The sequence below is a fragment of the Carettochelys insculpta genome, chromosome 1 (genome assembly GCF_033958435.1).
Source record: "Carettochelys insculpta isolate YL-2023 chromosome 1, ASM3395843v1, whole genome shotgun sequence".
In the NCBI taxonomy this organism is placed as follows: Eukaryota; Metazoa; Chordata; order Testudines; family Carettochelyidae; genus Carettochelys; species Carettochelys insculpta.
This window is the reverse complement of record NC_134137.1, coordinates 270,023,901-270,049,441: the sequence shown is the minus strand read 5'-3', so window position 1 is coordinate 270,049,441 and position 25,541 is coordinate 270,023,901. Positions and strand designations below refer to the sequence as shown.

The window sequence follows — 25,541 nt, the reverse complement described above, 5'->3', positions numbered from 1 at the left end:
CAACAACTAACTCTTCTCTAACGTTGTTAGCGGAAAAGCAAACGTCAAACCTATACAGATCAGAAATACTTTTGGAAAGGCAAGAAAATCTGGATTCTTAGGGTATAAGTGACATACACCATCCACAGACTAGTCTGCTACCCAACCTCTTAAGTATTTTCAGGGAATTGATGTAGAGGCCAGGAAATAAATGTTGATAAGCTTTTAAAAAGACACCTCAAAATTCCACCCAAAATTTTTCATTATGTAATATGTTAACAAGAAGCAGGCTAACCTTTAAAAAGCCAAGATCAGCTGATCAGGCCACTATGTACGTAAGTGTTGCACAAAATTTACCTTTCCATTCAATATTCTTATCCTTACATTATGAAAATGTTTTAATCATTATACACTAAGATACATATCTCTTTGCTCTTATGGACAAATGAAAAGAGAAGAGCCTGCTCCATCCACTCTGGGAACAATTTAAATATGCTCAAAAAGAGGAAAGCATAGGTGCAAAGTTTGCTTCAAACTCAACTGACCTTAGGGCCAGTGCCAGTCCTCAAATCAACCTAGAATGTCAACAAGCACCACCCTCTGGCAGGGCTCTGGAGGGAGCCAGGGTCTCTGTGCTTTCCCCCTTCCCTGTTCGTCTCCTGGCCCCTACTGCTAGCCCACTTGCTTCCCCTTGCACTCATATGCCCCTAAGCCCACCTGATGCTCCTGCAGGATTTAAAACCCACCGGGGCCACCACACCACCAGCAGTGTAGTGGGGCTAGAGTGGCTTCTTGGTGCTAGTGCTGTGCTACTGCTGGCATCTCTCTCTAGCGTGGGGGAGGTATGTGCACAGCTGTTCAGTCCATAGGTTTAACCTGTGATACTGAACTCATTTGTGAAACTGACCGTGGAAAGCCTTAGCCTCACTACCAGAATTCAGCCAGGTCTGTGAATTTCACTACCCGATGCCTCATGCACCACTATCATTCTGACTTAGTAGAGTATGCTCACTTTTCAGTGCATGTATTAGAAGAAAGACCCAGCCTTTCCTATTTTTTTAAAAAAAAAAAAAAAAAAAAAAAAAAAGTAAGACTTTAGGTCTTATTATGGTTTGTGGAGAAAAGTTAGAAAATGGGCCCCAAGTTCAGCCAAAGACCTCAAACACCAGATACCAAATAAAAAGATCCCCAAGTGTATTTTTATCTGTGATTTCAAAAAGGTACTCTTTTTTGGGGGGCAAAGTGCAGGTTCATGAATTTGGAATGCTCAGGGTTGGCAACATAGTACATGAAAGCTGATAGTGTCTCCTCTAGAGTCCAGGAGCCCAGGATCTGACAAGAGACATGAATCTGAGTACTCACCCTGACACCCCCATGTCTTCATGTTGGGAGGCCCAGGCCTGCAACTTCACACTGGAATCCTACATAACCCTCTCCCACCCCGCTGATATCCACATCCTTGCTCTGGGATCCTCCCAGCCCCTGACCAGGGTAACCGAAAGCAAAATCCATCAGCCCCCATTATGCTGCACTTCAGAAGTGCATCAGTTCGGACAGCTCCCTGCCCAGCATGGTTTGCATCAAGGTGGAGGCAAACAGTGTGGCTTTAGAGAGAGCAGTGCCCTCTGTGACAGAACTATGTGGGCTCTCGGGGCATGGGTGCTGCTGGGAGCCATGTACAAGGGTGAATCCCTGTATGCCGCCCACCTCACTAGCACAATTAAATAACTTTTTCAAAATATTTCACACACCAGACTGTGGATGTGCCCAGGTTGCAGATGGCCCCCGGGCCAACAGTTTGAGACCCTTCCCTAAAAGGGACTACCATTTTCTTTTGACAGGAATCTGAATGCCTTTCATATTCCTCAGAAGCAAATTTAGTCCCAAACTAAGACTGAATATTCGGGGGGGGGGGGGGGGGGGGGGAATTCAAGAATCTGAAGATGCCTTCAGTGCCAACTGGCAGACAGACACTCTTCAGATTTTTTGCTTTACAGGAGTCTTCTCCAATACTAAAAGGTACTAGCTTATTCTAGTAAGCTTTGCTTTTGCCAGGAGCTAAACCAGTAAGATAATGCAGAGCTGCTGCTACTACTGCAAACACTAATTTAAAGTTGCATCCAAACCCCACTTCCCACTCCCTCACACACTCTTTGTTTTGGAAATCTCTCTGTTGAAGTTCGCAAGAAACAAAGAATAAGTCAAGGTTTTCTTTTTTTTAAATCTATCATCTGTACCACAAATGGATTTAATGGATAGAGAGGAAGCCTCTGCTGCCATTCTGTTTGAATGGTGATCTCTTGTGCAATTCCTAGAGCACGCAGGCTAACACCTATGAGATTTAGGCTCAAACAGCAATGTAGGAAGATCTGTTTATAAATCAGGAAACTAGAGTGGAGACAGGCATTGAGAAAAATAACAAAAGACACTAGAGGATAGATCCCTATTGAAGTGACAGGTCAGAGATTTCTTTGGATTGCCCTTCGTGTGAGGCCCACTATTCATGGAAGAATGACACCACAGACCCTGCTGGGATATTCTTTCAATTGCTGACTTCTTCAGGATTTGAAACTAGAAATTTAAATCTCCAGTCCCTCACAATTTCCAAGTATTAGAGACCAGGCAAAATGCCTAGTTTTCATAGGGTCATACTTCAGAATTTTCATTTTTCACTTCTCTGCTATTTTCACCCATGTCCAATGAAGCATCATTGCCCACAGTCTGGTCACTTAAAAACCCACCCCCATCATCTTTCCCCTTAAACTCAGTTTTGTTGCCTTCATACTGCAGCCACGCTCCAAATGCGGAAAAGTTTACCTTAATTTTTATCTCTAGTTGTGGTTTACATCATTAATGACAATAAAAAGTATACAGGTGCTCCATTCCAACCTATCTGCCTCCATGCATCATGTGCTCCAACTCATAATTAGCCTGCTGTAATTTAAAATGTCCGTCCCAACAATTTTTTTTTTTTTTTTTTTTTTTTTTTTTTACAGTTTCAGACTGGGCGAAGTACAGAGATAGTCACATGTACCTTTAATCTTGGTTTTAAAATTCAATACTTACTTAAGGATGGTCCATGCAGAACTGCACAGTTGGGACAGTGGTACAGATCAATGTCAACAGCATGGTGTTCTTCCACTTTGACACAGCTGAAAAAAAATGTTTTTTTTGTTCATTTTCATGAGCATTGAAAACAAGTCTCAAGAATTCAAGTCCCTTTATGTTCCTTTCTACTCATAATCAGTGTTAAGTCTCACAACATTTACCAGATCATATGTCAGCTCTATGCAGGGAGAACTACATACATCAAGACTCCACTTTAAAGCCATCAAACTATATTTGTCACTTTCAACATCAATACAGCTACTTTAGAATATGCAAATCAAAGTTTAGTTGGGAATACCATTAATGTATCTGATAAAAGTAACCAGATGGAAGCTAAGTCCACAATAACTATAAAACGAAAGAAACAGTGATACTTTGATCTTAATTACCAGAAGCAGGGTGTGTAAGGTCATTAATACAGAGCCAGAAAAATTGTATAACTGAAATTTAAGTGCTGGTAGCTTACGGAAGACATCAAAAAAAGCTTTGCTGCTTCCTATGTGGCAATACTGCAGCAATTCAGAAGCACACTGTAACAAAAGCGCTATTCACCAAAAGGGAAATAAGGTATGCTGTTTATTTTTCCTCATACCTTCCCTGACCACACAAAAGACATTCTTCTGCTCTGCAAAGCATATGCATCCTTTCATATAAATGCACTCATATCAAACAGAGTCTGAAAGCCTTAATGCTTTGTTTAGCGTCGATTTTATCACGGAAAACGTAATTTTTTTTTTTTTTTTTTGGTAATTTAACAGTAAACTTTTTATAATGCTTGTATAGACCCTTTTACTGTAGGAACCCCTGAGATTTACGGTGAGGATCCTGGTGCTGCAATCTAGCCCTAGAGATTACAGCTCCCAGGATGCTTTGGAAAAAAGGGAGAATCTGTCCTCATCCAAGAATTCTGGGTGCAGACCAGGTGATGTGCTCCACTTTGGAGAGGCACCAGCCTGCAGTGGGGCTCTGTCCAAACCAGAAGCTGACTCTGCTGGAAGCTAGAGCCTGTTGCTGAAAGCCTGCTGGGGCTTTGATCAAGGAGTGAGCTTCACTGTTGGTGATTTCCTTCCCTGAAGGGGAGAGACACTTGCTGTGCCTAGAGCTGACTGAGAAGGGCTGCAGAGAAGAAACAGTGAAGAACTATAACTCTTATTGGGAAAGTGCTTGCAAAGCAGGGCCACAACAGAGAGACAGGCTCAGGCTACATCTAAATTGCTGAGAACTGTCAGCAAAAAAAATACACAAGTTGTACAACGCACTGATGTACCTCCTGCCAACAGTTCTGTTGGGAGGACTGGGGCCAAATATCAGGAAAAGCCCTTTGCCAACCCAACTCTTCCTTCTCGTGTAATGAGGATGACCAGGATGTTGGCAGAAGGCTCCCAGAGTGGCAGACTTCTACCAGGAGATATGCAGGCTCCCGCAGAAGCCTGCAATCTAGACTGCCCTAGTCTCAAGAGAAGCAGAGTTATCTGTCCAGTGAACCAGAACCCAACCTGCTAGCATTTGGTGGGACCAGCTCCAGTTTCAGAGGGGTTGTGTGCGCAACTTGGTGCCTTGGCTCAACTGATTCGCAGAGCCTGTATCCTGCTGTCTTCACCCCAGATGCTGATCTTCAAGCATGCCCACACAAGCAGCAGGGACTTTGTCATTCAAAGAAGTGTACATTCTGGGGTGGGTAAATGATGGCAGTGTAAATACCAGCAACTTACGTTTCATTTATTGCTTTATACTTTCTTTGCTAATTGATTTTTACTTAACAGTCTAAGATTAAATATCACTCCTAAATTAAATGCAGTGTCTTTTAAACCATGTAACTAAGTTAAATAAAGGTATATTTATTCTAAACATAAGTATATTAGGTGTGTATTATTTATAATGGTGATTTTGGAGGGGGATTCATGCTACAGATGATTATCAGAATGGGTTTATCCCTGGAAGTTTCCAAGGTACACCACTGAGTGTAAGGAGTCGTAATTTTTTCTGTATAAAAATGAAGATAACCTTTAAAAAAAATGATTTAAGCCTCACATACCTGTGTAGCATGCACACAGAATAAAACTTATAAAGGGGCTTTAAAATAACATCTTCCCTTGATTTGTATCTCCAAATGATGCTTCTATACAATAGGAAAGAAAGTCCCCATCTTAGCAACTTTGTACATGTAAGAATTCTGCACATATTAAAGACTAATACATCTTTTTAAATATAAGCTATTACTGCTAATGTCCAATCAATAAGAAATCAAAAATATTTCTGATTTAATACACAAAAGTTTTGCAAAATTTTGCATTATATTCTGATTAAAACATGGTCTACAGTTTCTATGCTCAGTTTTGAATCTAGGTTGCACATGCAGAATAAAAACACTCTTACAACTGTTGTACCTTTATTAGCAGAATCAGTTTTCAACAGCTGCAAGCTAAGCAAAAAAATAAACCCTCCCACTCCTTATCCCTAGAAAAGAATGCCAATGTGAGTATTTTTATCCAGAAGAATGGGGATACAGGTATTGAATCAGTTTGGCAGATCCCATGGAAGTCTGGTTAATCATTAATTCAATTTAATTGTCTTGAAGTGTCAAAAGAGTGCTAACTTAGCAAAAACTGAAAATTCAAACAAAGTGCTAAAAATTCCAACTGTCACAACCTAGCAAATGACTCTGCAGATACTCTGTATAAGTCACTATTTGTCATTCCTTCAGGGAGGATTTAAACAGAAGAGTTAAGAGTTTGGGCTACAGATGAAGACTGAGAAACAGATTGAAAATATTATCACATATGAACACTTCCTGCAAGAGCGAAAAAAAGCTGAAAAATGAACTGTATTTGAAAGCTAATCTAAGGAACTAAGAGCATTAATATTTGGAGGGGAAAAATAAGTCAATTAAAACTTAGATCTAAACTAAACTGACTGACAAGAAAGCAGCCTTAGACACAAAGAATTCAAAAGATGAACATTTTCATATCTCGCTACTAAGAATCAAGCAAACTGAATTTTCTTTTATTTAGAAAAAACTGAACCAATAGTCATCTTTTCATCCTATGATATTCCAGTGTCTCTACTGATGTTACAGTACAGTAAGGTCTCAGAGTACACGAACCCAGAGAATGCAACCCCACTCTTAAGCAGCTGACCCGATTCCTAAACTAAACCCTGAAAATGCAAGATTTCCAGTTGCAGTTAGCTTGCTCCCCACCCCCAGCTCCGCTAACCCCCCACCCCCACCTCTGGCTCTAGCTGTAGCTCACCATCCCTCAGGCACAACTCTGGCTCAACCTCCCTGCTGGCTCACCTCCCATTCCTGACTCCAGCTCACCACCCCTCACACACAACTCCAGTTTAAACCCTCCACGCATGGCCCCAGTTCCATCCTCTTGATCCAGTTCAACCGCCCAGTGCACGGCTCCAGTTCAAAACACCCTTCACACAGGGCCCCGGTTCAACACCCCACTCTGGTTCAAACCCCCAAAGGCACAGCTCACCACCCAAGCAGGGCTCCAGTTCACCATCCAAGCAGATACCGACCAGAAGCAAATGCATTAAAAAAAACTGTCAATGTAGATATCCGCAGCTCATTTGTGCAGGTGCAAATACAGAAACTGGCATCCACACAGGACTCTAATTATACAAACCTGATGTGCTGCCTTAGTGCCATCCTTTCTGTGCACAGAATGAGGCAGGGGCTTGTAGGGAAAAAAAATAGGTAATGCAGGAACTAATGGATGTCTCATAATACTTAAGGGTAAGAGGACCAATAAGGCTGTGTAGTCAGCCTTATTTCTGGCATTTCATAACTTCTGAGTATTAGACGTGGCAAACTTAGTTATGTAAAGCTCTTGTCTTTTTTAAAAAGCAAACTAAAATAATTTCACTGTATTGAACATCTGACTTTAGCGGTGTTATCAACAAAGTCGGAGTCTTTAGGTCCATAACACAAGACCTCTTAACATCTGAGTTAAGAGAGTACCTGCTAATAGTTAATAGGCTATCTTGTATGTGAACCAGATACTAGACATATTTAAATCACTAAAATAGTATTTTAGGAAAACAAGAAAGTAAATGGGACATGTCATTCATAACACAGAATTTTCATCTTTTTACTGTTTGAAAAACATTTTAATTTTTATCTAAGAGATAACAATCAATTTTACTACACAGTGCAGTTAAAGTCCCAGAGTGCAATTTAGCATGCTACTTCAAAGAGTAGTAGGATGCCAAACCATGCCCCAGAACTTTCAAAATCACTGTACAAGTCTTCACTGCACAGCAAGCTGGTGTGCTACAGAGTCATGCTCTGGCTTGCCACACATTAAATTTGCTATTTAAACAAGTCCTAAGACATGGAATATGATCTAATGCTCCATTCCTATGTGCTGTAATTATATATTATGTCTCATGAACGAGACTGAGGGAAAAAATTTCTTGTACAATTTTAAAATTCAGCTTCTATAGTCAAATCTTTAGGAAAAGAACTGCACAGTTGCCAAAAGTGCTTTTGTCATTAAACAAAATCACATCAATAACAGCAACACCACAATGGAACTTAAGTGGCAAAAAATGAAAAAGGCCTTTTTTAAAATACAAGCATACACTGAATCAGAGCTCTGCTGGTCTGGTCCTTGTGGATGTAATCTCATTTTTTAGTATTCACCAAAACCAGTAACACTTCACAATTTTAACTAAGTCACTACCCAGGGTACCGACTTCTTGTTTTAGTGGGGTGGCATGGGGTGGAGAAGGTAAGATGAAGTGCTAGTAAACAACAGACTATGGCATGGTGTGTGCGGAGGGGGGACAACCTCAAAGGGTTTTCACTGTTTTACACAGCTCTGATGAAACAGTTCCCCTCTGAAAAGCAAATGGAATTAGCCCTTATTCCTGGAAGCAAGATACAAAAGAGCAAAATTTTCAAAAGCAGCACATGGTTTAAGAAACAAAGCCTCACTGAAGGTCAAATCAGATTTTTGTAAACAGAACTTTAAAGCCTAAGTGACTTGAGTTCCTAAGTCCCTCAGGCACATCTGAAAATTAATAGAGGACCCAAAGCCAAACCTAAAAACAGGTAAGAAGTGCTGGGTAATACTTTAGGAAAGGCTTTAAGAAGTTTTATTCTTTTACTTCCATGTCAGCTATTTTACAAAACATACTGGGTAACCAAAGTGAGCAATTTGGCTATTTCTTATTCATCTAGTGTTTCCTTCCTTTTTAACCTCTATGAAATCAACATCACAAAGCTAGTAGTATCCAAGTGTGTTTGGAAAATGTCAAGAGCTCACCTTCTAGAATGGTCCAGATCAGATCAAATTTAAAAAACACTCCACTATAAACTTCAAGTCTCTTTTCCCCTTCCCCCACTTCCATGAACAGTGTTTTAAGACAGCCTTAAAGTGAATAAAATAAAACATTAATATAAGAAGAACCAACATAATTAAATGTTGGGGTAAGTTTAAGTAAGCTAGATGCAGTCTGTCAACTGAATTTCAAATGCAAACAAACACTGAATACTACAACACATTAAAAATTTAAAATGTTTTGACTCACTGCATTTGGCTTTTAAAATAATGTAGAAAGATCTTCTACAGAAGTTTTTGCTTCTGTGGCAAACATCAGCACTTATATCCTGCAACTCAACATTCTCAACAAGAAAATCTACTTTATTTAATGCCAAAGTAATGGAGAGAAAGCTATTAAATATTAATTCAATCCAAAGCAGAACTGACCTGGAAAGACAGAAGTATCCATTTAAACCCATGGTATTGACATGAAGCAGAAACACATCTGCAGACACTTCAACTTTTTGAAATGCAGGTTAGTTCTGTGTATTCCTGTGCCAATATCATAATTTGGAATAAAGACTGAGAAATATGAGAAATTGTTCAGCAACTCCCTAAGTACTTCATTCACCAAAACAATTTAACAGTTTTTCCTTGTATCTGGTTGGAATTCTGTTATTAAGGAATTCTGTTATTAAATGACTAAAACTTCCTTTTTACGGGGTGGAATGTTACTTTTCAAGCCTATGAACTGAATACATCAAAGTCTTTACAAGTCACAAATTTCCATACAGTCTTTTCAGAATCAAAACAATCAAGTACAAGAATTTGTACAACAGGCAAAATGTCAGCCTAGTACCCATACGCAAACTGACATCTTGAAGGAACAGGCACTGCGCGGCTATTGTTCCCCCCTCCCCCCACAGAAAGAGCAGAGAATTCGACCAGACATTGTAAGTAGTGAATACAGTAAACCCTCAAAATGCACTATTTTGAGTTGTGCATAACTCACATTAACACAAGTTAAGTGCAACTCAAAATCCCACTCCCCCCTGGCTCTGGCTCACCACCTGAGCACAGCTCTGGCTCACCAACCCTGCGCGTGGCTCTGGCTCAATGTCCCTTGCCTTGGTTCAAACTCCACCCCACCCCCCCGGCCCCCACTTGGTTCTGGCTCACTCCCCACCCCGACATGCGACCCCAGCTCAACTCAACCCCCACCCCTCCTGGCAGCCCTAACACACCCCAGTCTTAACCCCCCTGCCCTCCGCCCATGGCCCCAACCCTCCGCCAGGCTTAACCCTCCCCATGCGCTCCCCTAATGCCAGGATTTACCTTTCTGCTGCTCCCCCGGTTGCAGAACATGCATTCCCCAGGGAAAAAGCCACCCCCAAATAACACAAAATTTGAGTTATACAAGGGTCCATGGGAACACAACCCTTGCCTAACTCAAGGGACTACTGTATTTCAAAGTTAGCACTTCACTAATGATGTATGTTTCCTGAGCACCACTTATATTAATTTCTGAAAACATAGTGGACAGACAATTAAAAAACAAACAATACAAAAACTCCACTACATAATACCCTACCCATTTTGCTACCATGTGCTAAGGAAACTCACTTAGGCCACATCTACACTACAGCCCCCTTTCAAAAGGGCAGCCTTCGAAACAGAACGTCGAAAGCCGCCCTTTCGAAAGGGAGCGTCCACACACACACAGAGACTGAAGGTGCAATCCGCTCTTTCGAAAATTCTGGAGTGCAATTTTGAAAATGAGTGTCCACACTATGCAGGGCATTCTTTCAAAAGTACAGGCGCAGGAAGTCTCGCAGGCAGTGTCGCATGGCAGATAAGCCCTTCTGAGACCGCAGCCTGCCGTCCCCTTAAAGGGCCCCCCATTCCATACCTCAGCCTGCACACGTCAAGGGCCAGCCACCTGTCCCCAGGCTCACACACGAAGGAGATCAGAGGAGGCACCGTGGAACCCTAGCAGCTCCCCACCCCCGCCACCATTGAGGCTGTGACCAGCACACTGGCCATGGTCCTGGCCGCCACACTGCAGCAGCTACGGGCAGCCAGCCTACTAGCCACCCTCCTGGAAGTCATCCTGAGGGCGCGACGTCCCCAGCCGGTCCCCCCGGAGCATCCGCCACCTGTGGAGCTTCCCCACAAGCAGCAACTGGTGGGACCAGCTGGTGCTGGAGGACTGAGAGGACGACTGGTGGCTACAGAACTTCCGGATGACCAAGGGCATATTCCTAGAGCTGTGCCACTGGCTCACCCAGCCCTCCAGCACCAAGACACCTGCATGAGGCCAGCGCTCCCGCTCCAGAAAAGGGTGGCCATCGCCCCTCTGGAAACTGGCCACTCCAGACAGTCACCGATCCGTCCGCCACCAGTTCGGGATGGGCAGGACCACTGTTGGGGCCGTCTTCAATGAGGTCAGCTGTGTGCATGCGGGCGCCAGGGGATGTGGGGCACTCCAGCATGGGGCACCATTGAGGAATACAGGGCAGCCCTCACCAGGGACAGGACAGGGATGGTCGGGCACACTTCACCCCACCCCATGTTCATGAGTGCATCCTCCTCCCGCTCCCTGCGGGTCATCCAGGCCATCAACAGAGTCCTCCTGAGACAGCTGGTCCGTGTCAGGGACCTAGACGATGCCATCCAGGGCTTCGAGGAACTGGGCTTCCCAAACTGCTTCGGGGCCCTGGACAGCATGCACATCGCCATCTGGGCCCCAGAGCACAGCGACGGGGCTTTCATAAACCGTAAGGGCTACCGCTCCGTGGTCCTGCAGGCACTCGTCGACGCCAGCGGTTGGTTCCAGGACATCAGTGTGGGCTGGTCCGGCTGTGCCCATGACACCAGGGTGTTCCGGAACTTGGGGCTGGGCCATCGCCTGGCAGAGGGGACCTTCATCCCCCAGCAGGAGCTCCCCATTGGGGACACCACAATGACACCCTGCATCAGGGCAGATGCAGCCTACCCCTTGCAGGCCTGACTCATGAGGCTGTACACGGGGCACACACAGCCCAGCCAGGACGTTTTCAAAATGAGCGGCTGAACCAGGCCCGCAACACTGTGGAGTGGGCATTCGGCGGCTTGAAAGGGCACTTCAGATGCCTCCTCACGAGGCTGGAAGTGGGCCTCCCCAGAGTTTCGGCCTGCTGTACGCTGCACAACCTCATGGAGGTGAAGCACAAGCCATTCGTGCACGGGTGGGCCATTGAGGCAGGGCACGGGTATGAGCAGCCCCCTGCTGCCCCATGTCGCCAGGCCCAGAGGGACGGAGTGAGGGTATGGGAGGCCCTGCACCAGGCCTTTGAGCAGGGACCATAGTAACCCCCCCCCGCCCCCCCACACACACACACACCCCACCACCCCTACACACGCACAGGGGACCCAGATGGAACCATGAAATAAACACTTTACTTAACCGCTATTACCGTTTTGCCTATGTACAGGGAGGGGTATCACAAAAAGGGGCACTGCGGGGGGAACTATGTACAGGGGCATTGTGGCCCCAGGTGGTCACCCTCCAGACCCTGGGAGGGCTGACAAAAGGGCAGAAGGCCCTAATCGTTTATGGGGGTCGAGGGACAGGATCCCATTGCCCACCCCCGCCTTCCCCCCCACCCCTGGGTCCGGGTGGTCCCTTGCGGCTAGGCTGAGGTGGGTGGCATGTGGAAGGAGGGACGCTGCTGGTGTGGGACCCCTGCAGGCTCCCTGGGGTCTGCATGGGGGAGTGGGGGGATGCGGGAGGGTGGCCTCACCCTGGCCAGCCCTGGTCATCAACATATGGTCCAGCTGCATCAGGGCAGCCGGGGACAGGTGGGTTGACAGGGGCAGAGAGGTCAGGCTCGTGGGGGGTTCACTGAAGAGGGTGGGGGGGGGAAGACCTGGGGGGCAGGGGATGTCGGGGGTGGGGCAGAAGCTGGGTGACGGGAGGGAATGAGAGACGGGAGGGTGGGGGCAGGGAGAGCAAGGGTGTGAGTGGCTTGCGATGGGTCAGTGGTTGGGTCTAGGTGGCCCAGCACAGCCCCAGTCAGGGCGTCCATGTTCGCCACAACTCAGTCCCAGGCCTGCCATTCCATGGCAAGCCACTCCCACAGCACATCGGTAAGGTCCTGCAAAGCTGCGGTATGGGCAGCATCCCCAGCCTTCTCATCACCACGCTGGTGGTGCTTGAGGATGGCCTGGCGGCAGCCCCGCACAGTCCCTGCCTGGGATGAAGGCCGCTCCCCCTCGCCCTCTATGGTGGGGCTGGTCCAGCCGCTGGCTGCAGGAGCTGGGGAGAGGGGAATGGGCCATTAGGCCCAGGTGCAGGTCCCTGTGTCCTGTCCACCCCACCCCAGGTTCCATGTCCCTGGGTGTCCTGCTGGGGTACTGAGGACACGCACCCAGCCCCCGCTGTTCCCCAGTCCCTCCATGTCTGGCCAGCCCCTGGTGCTGTCCCAGCTATGTGGTGCCGAGTGCCGTGCATCATCCTCCTGAGCCCGGGGAGCATAGCCGTCCAGGGTCCACATGTACCTGGGCTGGTGGCCATGTGGGATGCTTGTGGCCACCCCGGGTGGGACCTGACACTCCCTCCCTGGGCACTAGGGAGGCTGGTGGGCACGCCACCTACCTATGAGTCCATCTGGGAAGGCAGGCGAGGCACGGTTGGACGGGGCCTGGCTGTACACCCCAATTGGGCAGTCAATGACAAGGGTCCCCTCGCTTGAGCCCTCATCATCGCTGGTGGAGTCAAGTCGCCATGCTGTCCACAGTCGCCTAGAGCTGGCTGATGGTCCCGGGTGCTCCTTGCCCTCTGTTGACGTCTCCGGCTCTGCGTCACCCACGGACGTGTCGAGAAGGATGGTGGGGGGTCCGGCCTACTTCAGCCCCAGGAGGCGGTGGAGCTCCTTGTAGTAGGGGAAGCTTGTGGAGGCTCCCCCAACCGCCTGGCTGCATCCTGGACCCTGCAATACCCCTGCCGCAGTTCTTTCACCTTTGACCGCACCTGGCCCAATGTGTGGGTGGGGTGGCCGCAGCCAGGCAGCTCCTTTGTCAGCCGCTCAAAGATGACTGCATTGTGGAGACGGATCCCCGTTGGTTGGAGGACCTCCTCATCCTCCCAGAGGGAGAGGAGGTCCTGGATCTCAGCCTCTGTCCAGGAGGCAGCTCGAAGCTTTGGGGCCTGGCTCACCTCCTGGGACACCTCCCTACTGTCTCTGGAGGGCCCGTGGGGTGGCCACGGGCCCGGGTGGCTGGCCACAGGACCGAGTGGTGTGGCGGGGACTGGCTGGCCGTCAAGGTGGCTGGTGAGCTGGAGAGCAGCGTGGCCTCACTGCTGGCTGCATGCTCTCAGCTCCCTGTCTGAGGGTTTCTGGGAGCCTGTGTCCTTAAGCGCGGCCAGATGCTGGAGCCATAGAGCTCCATCTGTGCTGTGAGCAGCACCGCCGCCTGCTGGCTGATTGCCGCCATGGAGGACTCCCTCTTTCAAACCAGCGGGCCATGGAGCATCTACGCTTGCTCTCTTTCAAAATTATCTTTTGAAGGAGGGTACTCTTCCCACCTTGGGAACGAAGGACCGACTTCGAAAGAACGCAGGAGTTCTTCTGAAGTTACTTTCAAAAGAGTGCAGTGTGTGGATGCTCCGCGGGTTCTTTTGAAAGAGCTCGGTCTTCCGCTCCTAATTTCGAACGTACTTGCTAGTGTAGACGCAGCCATAATGAACAGTTAATAGTTCTGATAGTTTAACATTTCTGTATGGCCCACCATGACTCAACAATTGAGGCAACTGCCTTGGGACTGGTGATTTAAAAGGGCTGGTGGCTCCTGGCCAGTACCACTGCTACTGTGGCAGCAGCCAGAGCTCAGGCCCCCTAAATTTTTGGCAGCATGGGCCAGGCAAAACTGAAGAACTGGCTGGGGCAAAGAAGGCCCCAGCCCCAACCCTGCCACCCAAGGTCCTTGCCCTTCCAGGGCCGAGAACCAGCTCCTCCAAATTTAACCCAGGGACCTCGTGATTCTGGTTTGGGCCGGTTCCTAAACCGTTTGATACATCAGAATTAGAACTATTTATTATAGGACTCTTGAAATACAACATGATCTTTGCAACAGTTCACACATTGCTGGGCATCAAACACATAACTAGCCCTATAAGAGAAGATTTCTCCTAAAAATATTCATTTTTAAAAATCATATTTTAAATTTAATCTCTTTAAAAATACAGTGGACGACAGTAATAGTCATTAATGGGTTTGTCAATTTATTTTAAGTTGTTGGCATTTATCTTCCTTGCCTGGTATATGAACAAAAATCTTTTTATAATAGTTCATTCTTAAGTGTCATTACCCTGCTGTGTAGATAACACAATGAAAGTAATTTGCAATAAATGGAGACATAGTGTCATTAATAAGAAAAGTGAAGCCCATGATGACTTACCAAAATTCAGACTGGCCCCCCTGTAAAAATTGTTGCCCATCCCTGCTCTATTTTAAGAGTCAAGGACCATCCAACTCCAACATGGGCTCCCATTATATAAAATACTGGATTCATTAAGATGATCAACAAGGCCTTCAGTCCCAAAAATATGAGTATCTTTAAAACCATTACTTTAATACTTCAGTCTAATTAACCGCATGTCAAAGAAACCAAACATGCTCTTTCAATGTTGAAGCATTTTCTATGTAAAATATCTAGATGGTGATGTAATACAAATTCTCTACTAATGAGTTAAATTTCATACTTATTGCCTCACAAAAACTGTCTTCACTAACTCAGGTGACATAAAATGGGATTACCAAATTAAACTGTACTTTTTTTTTTTCTCCAAATGGTACATTAAAACAGGCCAGGCTAACAATATGATTGGTAATGAGCAATTAAATACCACATACATGACAACTAAACTATTTCAAACAACAATTCTAAATCCTAAGATTTTAAGCAGCATAGTACAAGTAAGTAGGAAAAACTCAAACTGTTCTAAGAGTCTAGTTCAAAAAGAAAACAGCTGAGAACTTATTTGGACAGTAAGGCTACGGCAACACAAAGTTATTTCAAGATAACAGGCATTATTTAGAAATAACTTTGAGCACCTACACTACACGCACTATTTTGAAATACATTCAAAATAGTAGGTACATTATTTCAAATTTTGTAAAACTCATTTCAGGAGGAATAACACCTATTTTGAAATAGCTATTCAAAACAGGCATTTCTTCAGACATGGGAAGAGTGCTATTGCAAAATAAGCCATAATGGCATCCAATGGAACTATTTCAAAATAGACACTATGTATCCAAACACGCTATTTTGAAATGCATTCTTGTGTGTAGCTGTGTTATTTCAACATAGCTATCTCAGAATAGATTATTTCAAAATAACGCTGCTGTGCAGACACGGCCTAACACTCCACAAATCCCTTTAACAGATGAATGTGGTGACAGTCTAAAGGACTCTCCACTATGCTTGTAGCTGTTTCCATCACTTCACACTGATTCTAGGCTTCAAAGTGACACAAAGAAAATTACAATCATGGAATCTCTTTATTAGATAAATGATTTGTACCTTATTAGATACTACCAGTGTTCTACCAAAAATGGATATAGGCTCAATATGTCATGCCCTGATTCTAATCTGGAAAACTGAGTTCTGCCTACCTAGATTCTTACAGATTTTCACCATATTCTTCACTTCCTGTTCAAAATTACTCATTGCTGTACATTGTTAAACAGCAGCTGTATTTCACCCCAGAACATTCAGTAATGGATTAAATGATTCCTGTGTACACAAGATACTTTCATTCTTAGATGAAAGGTACTATCAAAAAACTAACACCACCACATATTTTAGCATGATGAAATTCCCTTGTTGCCTCCCACTGCAATTTTATTATAAAAGCATTCACTGCAACAAAATTGACTTGACTGCCCAACCGAAGAATTCAAAAGTTATGAGTCAAGCATCTTCTGAAAGTCATGAGTATATTTAAAAAAAAAAAAAATTTAAAAATATTTACTTTTTGATTGGAGCCTTTAGCATTCACATTTTCACATTCCCTCTCCTCCACAACCACGAGGGCTAGAAGTTTACTTTTAAAAAGGGAGGAAAGAGTCTCATCTCACATGATTCAAGAAGTTGGGGCTTTAGAAAAAAAATGACTATATGAATAGGGAACAGACTATTGGTCATAAGAAAAAGAATGTGTTACTTCCAAACACAGTACATATATAAAATGGTCAAACCCCAATCTGACAAGACAACTGCACTCAAAACAGATATCCATACAATTGGAAGAATCAGACTTTTCTACAACACTCAGTTGGATGATCACTTCACACAGATTAATGGGTTTATATTCTGAAAAGAGAGGTCATGTGACAGAAAGGAAATGAAGATACAAAGAGAATAACTTGTTCTCAGTAAGTTCAGAAACTTGTGGCAAGGATGGAATCAGACACCAAATGCTCTCAGTACTAGTCTGATGACTTGACTGCAAGGCCATCCTCTTCTTTTCAGTATATAAACCAAACTACCTAGAAGTGAGATGCTATTAAAACAGGAATGCACATCAATGATTTCGCGGGGGGGGGGGGGGGGGGAGAAAAAAAAAAAACACAAAAAAACAAAAACAGTTACTGTAATATTCTCCGTTTAACCAGCGTGAAGAAATCTCATTCTCAATCTGCCAAATTCTCTAATTAGGATACCTGAGATTGCTAATGCTGACAATCACAGGAGCTCAAAACTGATTTGGAGATTGATACTGTACTAAAATGAGGGGACTGAGAACCTCTTAGTATCGGGAATAATGGATATTTACCATAATCACTCTAATGAATGTGTTTTTTTCCACTTTATTCTAAAGTACAATTTCTTTATTCATTCTTAGTCCTGAAAACTGATAAAAGGAATTCTTTTAAAAGGCAGAAAAAACTTTGAGGCATCTGTGTTTTTACTAACCAGTCCCTAAAGTATCAAACAAAGAAGAACATTCTACCTTTTCAAATGAACTGTCCCCACACAAACATTTGGAAAAGACCTAAGGCGCAACTGAGAATTAAATGGTATACCTGTACTGGAAACAATTCTCACAGGGATGGATATGAAGCTACTTCTATTCAGCAGGTTAGATTAAATATAGAATTAAGTTTCTGGGAGAGAGAACTGCAAATCAATGCTGTAAGTTCCAAGATGATGTAAACTGAAGTTTAGTCATTTAAGGTTTTTAGTTATAACCAAAAGTAATGTCCACTATGCACACATGAATAGTACTGTAGTTTTCCTCCTCATGATCGTCTAACAACTTGTTCACTGTGAAATATGGTCACCAAGACACTCTACAGCTGTGAAATTGTAAGCATTTTAAAAAACAGACAGGGATATAAATTTCTAGATCTAAAAACAGACTCAAGAAGAAAAACAAATTCAGTTGTAAAGTGCACCAAGTTTGTAGTAACAGGCTCACACACTTAGCATTTACAATAAAAAAGATTTTCAAATGATCTCAAAAAAATGATTTAGATTATGACTGTTCAGCAATGGAGAATCCTCTTCTTCACACAACTACTCCTGGAACCTTCCACTAAGAGAATTTAGTTTTAATGAAACAGTGTTAACTTATGAGATGCTACCTTTCTCAAAAAAACTAAAATTACTGTATCAGAATTTCAGCTTTCGTTTTGTGCATTTGAAACCAGTCTATGTACAGCTATGTATCCCACTATGCAGTGGGTTTTGCACTACGTTCACCCCTTGCTATACGAGCACAACTGGTTCCCAACTTTCTGCTTGTAGGTGAAAACTCATAAGAGGGACACTAAATTCCTATTAAAATACATGTAAATACCTCTGATTGGTTCCTAGGGCTCCTTACTCCAGGAAAGAGAGGCAGCACGTGGTGCTGCTTTTGAAAGGTAAGTGAACTTTGGGTTGAGGAGCATTAAAGGCTTGGGGTAGTTTGGGGCTGTGAGCAGGAGGGAGGGTTAAAATCTGGTGGTGGGTTGGGTCCATAGGGGCAGGGTTCAGGATGCCGCGGCTTCGGGCTGTGGGGCCAGCAGAGGGTCATGATACGGGGCCAGTGGGGGTTGGGTCTGGCTGCTGCGGTTTGGGGTCGCAGGGGGTACAGGCAGCAGGGAGGCCTGACTGCTGGGATTTGGGATCACAGAGGGGGTACAGGCAGCAAGGGGGTCTGGCTGTGGGGCCACGGCGGGGGGGAGGATGCCAGGCTGCTGTGGTACAGAGCTGGCATGGGGGTCTGGCTGTGGGGACGGCAAGCGGATCTGGCTGCTGTGGTTTGGAGCTGCAGGGTGGGGTCAGGCTGCGGGGACACGGAGCCTTCAGGCTGCCATTTTATAGGGCCATGGGGCTGGTGGTGGTCTGCTGCGCAGCTGGCAGGGGTTGTCAGGCTGCAACAGGTTGGGGCTGTGGGGCCAGCGGGGAGGGGGGTCAGACTACAGGGGGTTGGAGCCACGGGGTGGGGGTTATGCTCGTATTAGTGGGGACACTTCATCCGTTGAGTGAACTAAGGGAGGTATGTGTGTCCTTTGTTTAAGAGAGTACTTGAAAATAAAGTATTTGTTTAACGAGGGATGAGTGTACTGCAATCTGAAAAGCAAAAATTGGGAGGGGAGGCAAGAGAGATCACTGCACTTTTCCCCCTCCCAGCCCCCCCACCAAATAAATGGACATGAGATCTAAGTTGGGTATTGTATCAAATTCCTTTACATTTAAAAAGGGACAAAAGTTGGCTGTACCCACTTTGTAGCAGATATTGGCTGTGTCTCAATGATTCAGTTTTAAAAACCCAAAAAGTAACAAGCATAGAAATCAGGTTTTAAGCTTCTCAGGGCAGTTTTTGTTTTCGGGTTTTGTTCTGTTTTTTTTTTAAAGCCTTGAAAGTTCCTTGCATATTTTTTGTGGTACAGAAATAAAGTAAAAGTCTCTCAAGGCCATGGCTACACCACCCCTCCTTTTTGGAAGGGGCATGTAAAGAATGGCCATTTGGAAATTCAAATGAGCTGATATGAATGTTCAGCACTTCATTTGCATAATAGCAGCCACCCAGCCCATCAAAAGTGCTGATTTCAAAATAAAAATAGCTGTGTAGCTGGGATGCCTTCAAAAGCGTGCCCTGATTTCGAAAGCACCCTTCTTCACAAATTTGGAAAGCTATTTTTATTTCAAAACCAGCACTTTCAACTGCCCCTGGGGGTTATTATGCAAATCAGACGCTGAATATTAATATCAGTGTCTCATTTGCATTTTGGAATGGCCATAATTTACATGCCCTTTCCGAAAGGGAAGGCTAGCGTAGCCACAGCCTTACAGTCTAAATCTCTAATGGGTATGAACATTAAAGAAATGCAAGAAGCCTATGCTATATACGTGCATGCAACAGTAACTTATGGCAGACAACACTACAAAAATACAGACAGAGTCACACAAATGTAGAACTGGAAAGGACCTTGAGTAGTCACCAAGTGCACCCTCCTGTACTGAGACAGCACCAAATAAACCCAAACTCTCTCTTTTGAATTTTGTTCGAAGGGCTGGAGCACCCCTGCCCACAGCACACCAGGGCCAGAGCTGCTTCAAGCCTGACTGAAGTGTCCCTGCCTGTAGCACTGCTGTGGGTGGGAGGTGCTCCAACACAGCCAAAGTAGCCCCCATCCATAGCAGCTCAGACCCGCTTCCTGGCACCATGGCTGGGCAAGAGCAGCCTGTCTGGTGCTCCAGCCAGGGGTGCTCCAGCCTAGCAGAAGCAGCCCTGCTCCACAGAAGGGGGGCAACTCCATCCCGGCTGGGTTGGAGAGGCTTCCCCAGCACATGCCCTCCAGGCTAGAGCAACCCCACAGCCCCTTACTGGTTACCTGTAACCCGTAAACATCAAGGGCGTAGTGTGAGGCTAACCTGTTAATCATTAACACCCCTAATATGCATATTACTTGGTTTTATTAAGCACTCACAGGAATAAAAACAAACCAGCAGTCATGTAGAACTTTAAAGACTAAAAAAATAATTTATTAGATGATGAGATTTCGTGGGGCAGACCCACTTCTTCAGATCTGGAAATACTGTCCTAGGTGCTCTGTTTACTACTACCAGGGCACTATTTCCAGATCTGAAAAAGTGGGTTTGCCCCACAAAACCTGGTCACCTAATACATTAATTTGTTCGTCTTTAAAGTGCTACAAGACTTCTTTTTTGTTTTATGAAGACACAGACTAACCTCTCTGTAACTACTCATGTGAATGTACATTTTAACAAAATTACAACAAAGCTTGGCCAAAACCTTGCCATTAAAAAAAAACACCCTTACAAAAATCCTTTCAAGAATTTTTCCTTCTGGATACAGAAGCCAAAATGGACAAGAATCCAAAGGCTTCATTTGCACACACACTCTTTAAGACTTCTGAAAAAAAGAGTTCAGGTAGTAGTGGATGCATGCAGGATAGAAGCAGAGAAGTAAGTGAACAACAATTTGTCAGTGAGTATACTAAAAATATAAAATATGCACAAACTCTCAAATACAGTAATTCAGATATTTAAAATATTTTAATGTTTCATTAAATCTTTGTACTTTTTGTTTAAACCTTTAGTTTAATATTAGACTACTACAATGCACTCTACATGGAGCTACACCTTAAAAACCAGAGACAGAAGCTAGTGCAGAATGAAGCAGCTCATTTGTTATGTGGAGGTATCTCACTGGGATCTGCAGAAGTCACCCAGTAGTCTTCAGGAAGAGTTTAAAATATTGATTATAACCTAACTAAACCGCTTTTGACTGGCCTAGCTAAACTAATGGCTCTTTCCTCATGCCCAACTTCCACAACTGCAGTCCACTGAGGCACCCAAGCTGAACCTTTCCTCATTATTCTTATTTAAAAAAACAGGGACACAGCTGTAAGTGCCTCCTTTGCAAAGACTTGTTTCCAGACTTCCTCTGTTATGGCCCAAGCAACGGTGACTTGTCATGAATCCTGCAAAAGACATTTATTTGTTAGGGATTTTGAAGAAAGCTGAAGATATGTTTCCCGGATAGATGAAGAGGTAAAAAATAAGTTCAGGCTCCTGTGAAAAGCTAACTGAATGCACCTGCTTACATTTTTTTCCTATATGTTTAAATCTAAACAAAGGTATTAAAGTGTTTTAAAATATTAACTTCACAACAGCCACATTGTACGGACAGGGACACTGAGGCACACGAGGTCAGTTGATTAAACAACTTCTTGTTCTGTGGTTCTCAAACAACTCCCTCTATTATGTGCTTTAAAATGGTAAATGTATTTCCTTAAGGTGCCAGAATACAATATTTAACCCTTACGCGACAATAATTTATATACAGTGTTAATGATTAAAGAATAGAAAGGTATGCATGCCCTTCTATATTACAAAGGCCACCTATAATTTAGGTAACCCTTAACATTGTGTGAAGATGTGGCTACAACGTTCCCCAATTTTATTCAGCCATGGAACCCTTTTAAACTCAAAAGAGTTTTGCAGAACTCATTCCCAGACTAACACCCCAGGCCCCTAAACCCACTCTCCAGCTCCAGGCTTTACCTGCCTCAGACCCCAAATCCACCCCACAATCCCCAAGCTTTACCCCAAATCACACAAACCCATCCTCCCCATCTCCAGGCTTAACCCCTCTCAGCCTCAAACCCATCCACCTGTTCTCAGGCTTAGCCCCTCTCAGCTCCAAACCCTGCCTCCCCCCAGTTCCCAGGATTAAGCAGCCTCAGCCTCAAACCCGCCCAGGGAACTAACTCATCTGTGGCCCTGGCTGGGGAGCCTATGCTGGGCGGCCGCATGCAACCAGCAGAAGGAAGGCTGGCATGGAGGTGCTCTGCTGGCAGTGGTGATCCAAGCCACGCTCACCACAGTGGTGCAGCTGCTCAGGTAACCGGGGCAAGTGAGGGGCTTCTCTGCAGCTCCCTCCACTGCCGCCACTGAAATAATGGAACTGAATTCAGTTGGTTTAACTTGGTGCTTGGTCCTGCCATGAGAGCAGGGGACTGGACTCGATGACCTATCAAGGTCCCTTCCAGTTCTAGTGTTTTAAAATTCTAAAATGGCCAGATCCCTCCTGCCCAGCTCCCTCCCCCCCAGCCATTAAACCAATTACATTTAGTTCTACTGTTTTAGTAGTGGCAGGGCAGGAAGCCATAGAGGAATTTTCTCACAGAACCCATATTTTAACTGCACAGAACCCCAGGGTTCCGTGGAACACCATGTGGGAAACACTGGTCTACAAATTTATGTACAGCAAATGACTAGAAGTGCAATATGTGTTTTGCCAAAATTGAAACAACGTATGCCCAAATAAGATTGTGATGCTCAAAAGGATAGCAAACAATCTTCTGCTGTTTTCCATATTCTACCAGTGTTCCAATTAGTAAGAAAAAGAAACAGCTACTTAACTGCCATGAAACATTAGTTATCCAGCATCATAATCTATAGATTTACATGGAATTTTTTTCATAAAAAGATTCTTGCCATAACATTTCATTAGTTAACAGCCTCAAGGGATGTGGTTGGCACAAAGAGAAGAAAGCTTACCTTTCACTGCATCAGCATATACTGTACATCACCATTTAAGGAGAAATTGAAAAAAAAAAAAAAAAACACACAAGCCCCCCCAGACACTTTCAACAAAACTGCCCCTTCCTCTTTAAAAAAAATAAATATCGAAGGGACTGTGCATTAGGATGCATTAGTTAGCTTCATACAAACTTCTCAAACCAGGCAAGCATAGGCAAGGTCCAATCCAACTGTGTTCTGAAGAGTGCAGAGCAAATAAAAATATTATTTAACAGATAATGAAGGAAGATAATTGTGAATGATGTCACAAAGCTGCAAATCCAAATGGAAACAGCTTCTGTATGTGCTGGAGAATAAAGATGTAATCACTATCAACTTGAAATCCAGTCAACGAAAAATAGTTGTACCAAACCCTACACCTTGCTAATTTTTATGGGTTTAGAACTACACTTTTGAATCTACTCAGGCTTTTTTTGTCCTTCGCTTTTGTATACAAGGCTCATAAAAATGAAGTCTGAATTCTCTGAACACATGATCAACAAAAAGGTAATGAAGTCATTAAAATTCCCCACCCAGCAAAAAAGTTACACACATAAATGTATATATTCAAACAAAACCTACACGTTAGACCTAAACCTACAGGCAGCAACTGTTGTTGCTGTCAGAGGCTGTCAAAGGCACTCTTCCTGTTCTCAACAACAGGACCACAGGCTGGGGATTTGAGGACACAAATATTCCTGCACTGGCCAAGAATCTCTAAAAAAAGTTACAGAGCTGATTATGCAATAGAATATTTTTTCTTATGTACTAGATAACTTTGGGGCTTGTCACTGCGTCCACTGTCCCCTGGCCTCTAGAAATCTGTAGTGAGCACGAAAAGCATGTGCTTGTTTTAAAAAAAAAAAAAAAAAAAAAAAAAAAAAAATCCACTTCCCATCCACATCCAGCAGAGGGAGACTCAGCTGTCTAGCCTGCTTCACATCGTGAGTCTGTTTTTGTTAAATCGGGGGTATTTAAATGTCCTGCTGTCAATCAAAACGCACTTCCTACAATCACAACCAGGTCCGCTGTAAATATCCCGGCGCTTGGGCGCTACAAACAACAAACTAAACGTGAGCCAAGCAGCCGGGAGCAGAGCCGGGCAGCCACTTGGGCCGCCGAACCCCCAACTTGTTTCTTTGTTTAAATGTCCGTGAATCCCCCACCCCCCTCTCCCCCACACAGACACCGGGCTGCCGCCGCCTCAGGCCTCTCTCACGCACACGCTCCGCTTACAAAACACACGCGAGCCGGCGGCGGCCTGGGAAGCCGCTTGGGACCGGCCAAGAAACGTCAAACCCAAAGAAAGCAAGGACGGACCCAAAACACAAAGCGAGCCACGAGCCCCAGGCACGGCCGCAGCCGGCGCTTCCCGGCCCGTAGTAGCCCCAACACGCCGGGACAAGCGAAGGGGTGGTCTCGTTACCCCACCTCCCTGCGGGCGCCAGCTGCCGCCCCCTGCATGACAGAAGCAGCCTAGGGAATCCCCCCTCCCGCACATGTCGCGCCCCACCCCCACCCCAGGGAGAGCCCAACTTCTGGACAGCTCCTGGCGCCGCTCTCCAGCGGCCCGAGCCCCCAGCTGTTGCGCCTTTGACTTTTAGGGTGACACGGCCCCACGGCCGAGCCAGGCACCCGGCGCGCGGAGGGAAGCGGAGTTCCGCGCCGCGGGGCAAGAGGATATGCGGGGGGGGGGGGGGGGGGGCTGGTTCGCCGGGAGCCGGCGCTGCCGCCGCTCCGCTAGCCAGGGGAAGGGGAGTCCGCAGCCGTCCCGCCGGGAGCACAGAGACTCGAAGAGTCCCCAGGGTCCGTCTCCCCCGCACCGCTCCGCGCTGGTAGCGGTTGTTGTTGCCGGGGTTGAGGACACCCCCGGCTGTTCCCCACACCCCCCCCACGGCCCAGGCGGGGGCTCTCCTCGCCTCGCGGGGCCCCCGACGCCTACCTGCCGTGGAACCAGTCCTTGCAGATGTCGCACTCGATCATGAAGCGGCTCACGTCGTAGGGCTCCCGACACACACAGTACACGGGGGTCGCGGCCACCGCCGCCGCTCCGGCCATCTTTAAAGAACTCCCTGCTTGAGCCACCCTCCCCCTCCAACAGCCGCCGCCGCCGCCGCCGCCAGCGGCACCAATAACAACAGCGCGCGCGCGCGCGCGTCCCCAAGCCCCGCGGAGCGCGCGCGCCCCCACGCTCCCAGCACCGAGCATGCGCGCGCAGGAACTTCGCCTCCCGAGAACAAGCGGCCGCTGGGGGACGCACGAGCGGATGCGACTCTCGAGCGTGCCCGCCCGCGCTAATTGGATGCGCGACAGAAAAGCACGTGCTGCGGACTCCCTATGGAGGCGGAGCCGGCGGCGGCCCGGGCACGCGCTTGCCCCTCCTCTTTGCCCCCCGCGTGACAGTTCCGGGTTGGGGGAGGAGAAGCGAAGGGTTTCGCGAGGACACAGAGAGAAAGAGCTCGAGCGCTGGGAGGGGGAGGAGCTGACGCGTCGCCCTTATGTAAGCCGGCGGGGCCAGCCGCGGGGGAGGGGCTGCTGCTTCACCTCCGCCTCCTCCCGCCCGGAAAGTACCGACAGCTGCCGGGCGGGCCC

The 25,541-nt window shown here is 45.9% G+C and overlaps 1 protein-coding gene across 1 annotated transcript in view; it reads right to left on the bottom strand.

The window, feature by feature from the left end:
- Positions 1-25,052, bottom strand: part of KDM7A (lysine demethylase 7A) — a 79,564-nt gene extending 54,512 nt beyond the window's left edge. The window contains exons 1-2 of the mRNA XM_075007354.1: positions 24,892-25,052; positions 3,046-3,131 (exon numbers count right to left, since the gene is read on the bottom strand). Of these exons, the coding sequence (XP_074863455.1) occupies positions 3,046-3,131; positions 24,892-25,007 (202 nt within the window). The 5' untranslated portion in view covers positions 25,008-25,052. The remainder of the gene's footprint in view (positions 1-3,045; positions 3,132-24,891) is intronic.
- Between the last annotated feature and the right edge of the window lie 489 nt (positions 25,053-25,541).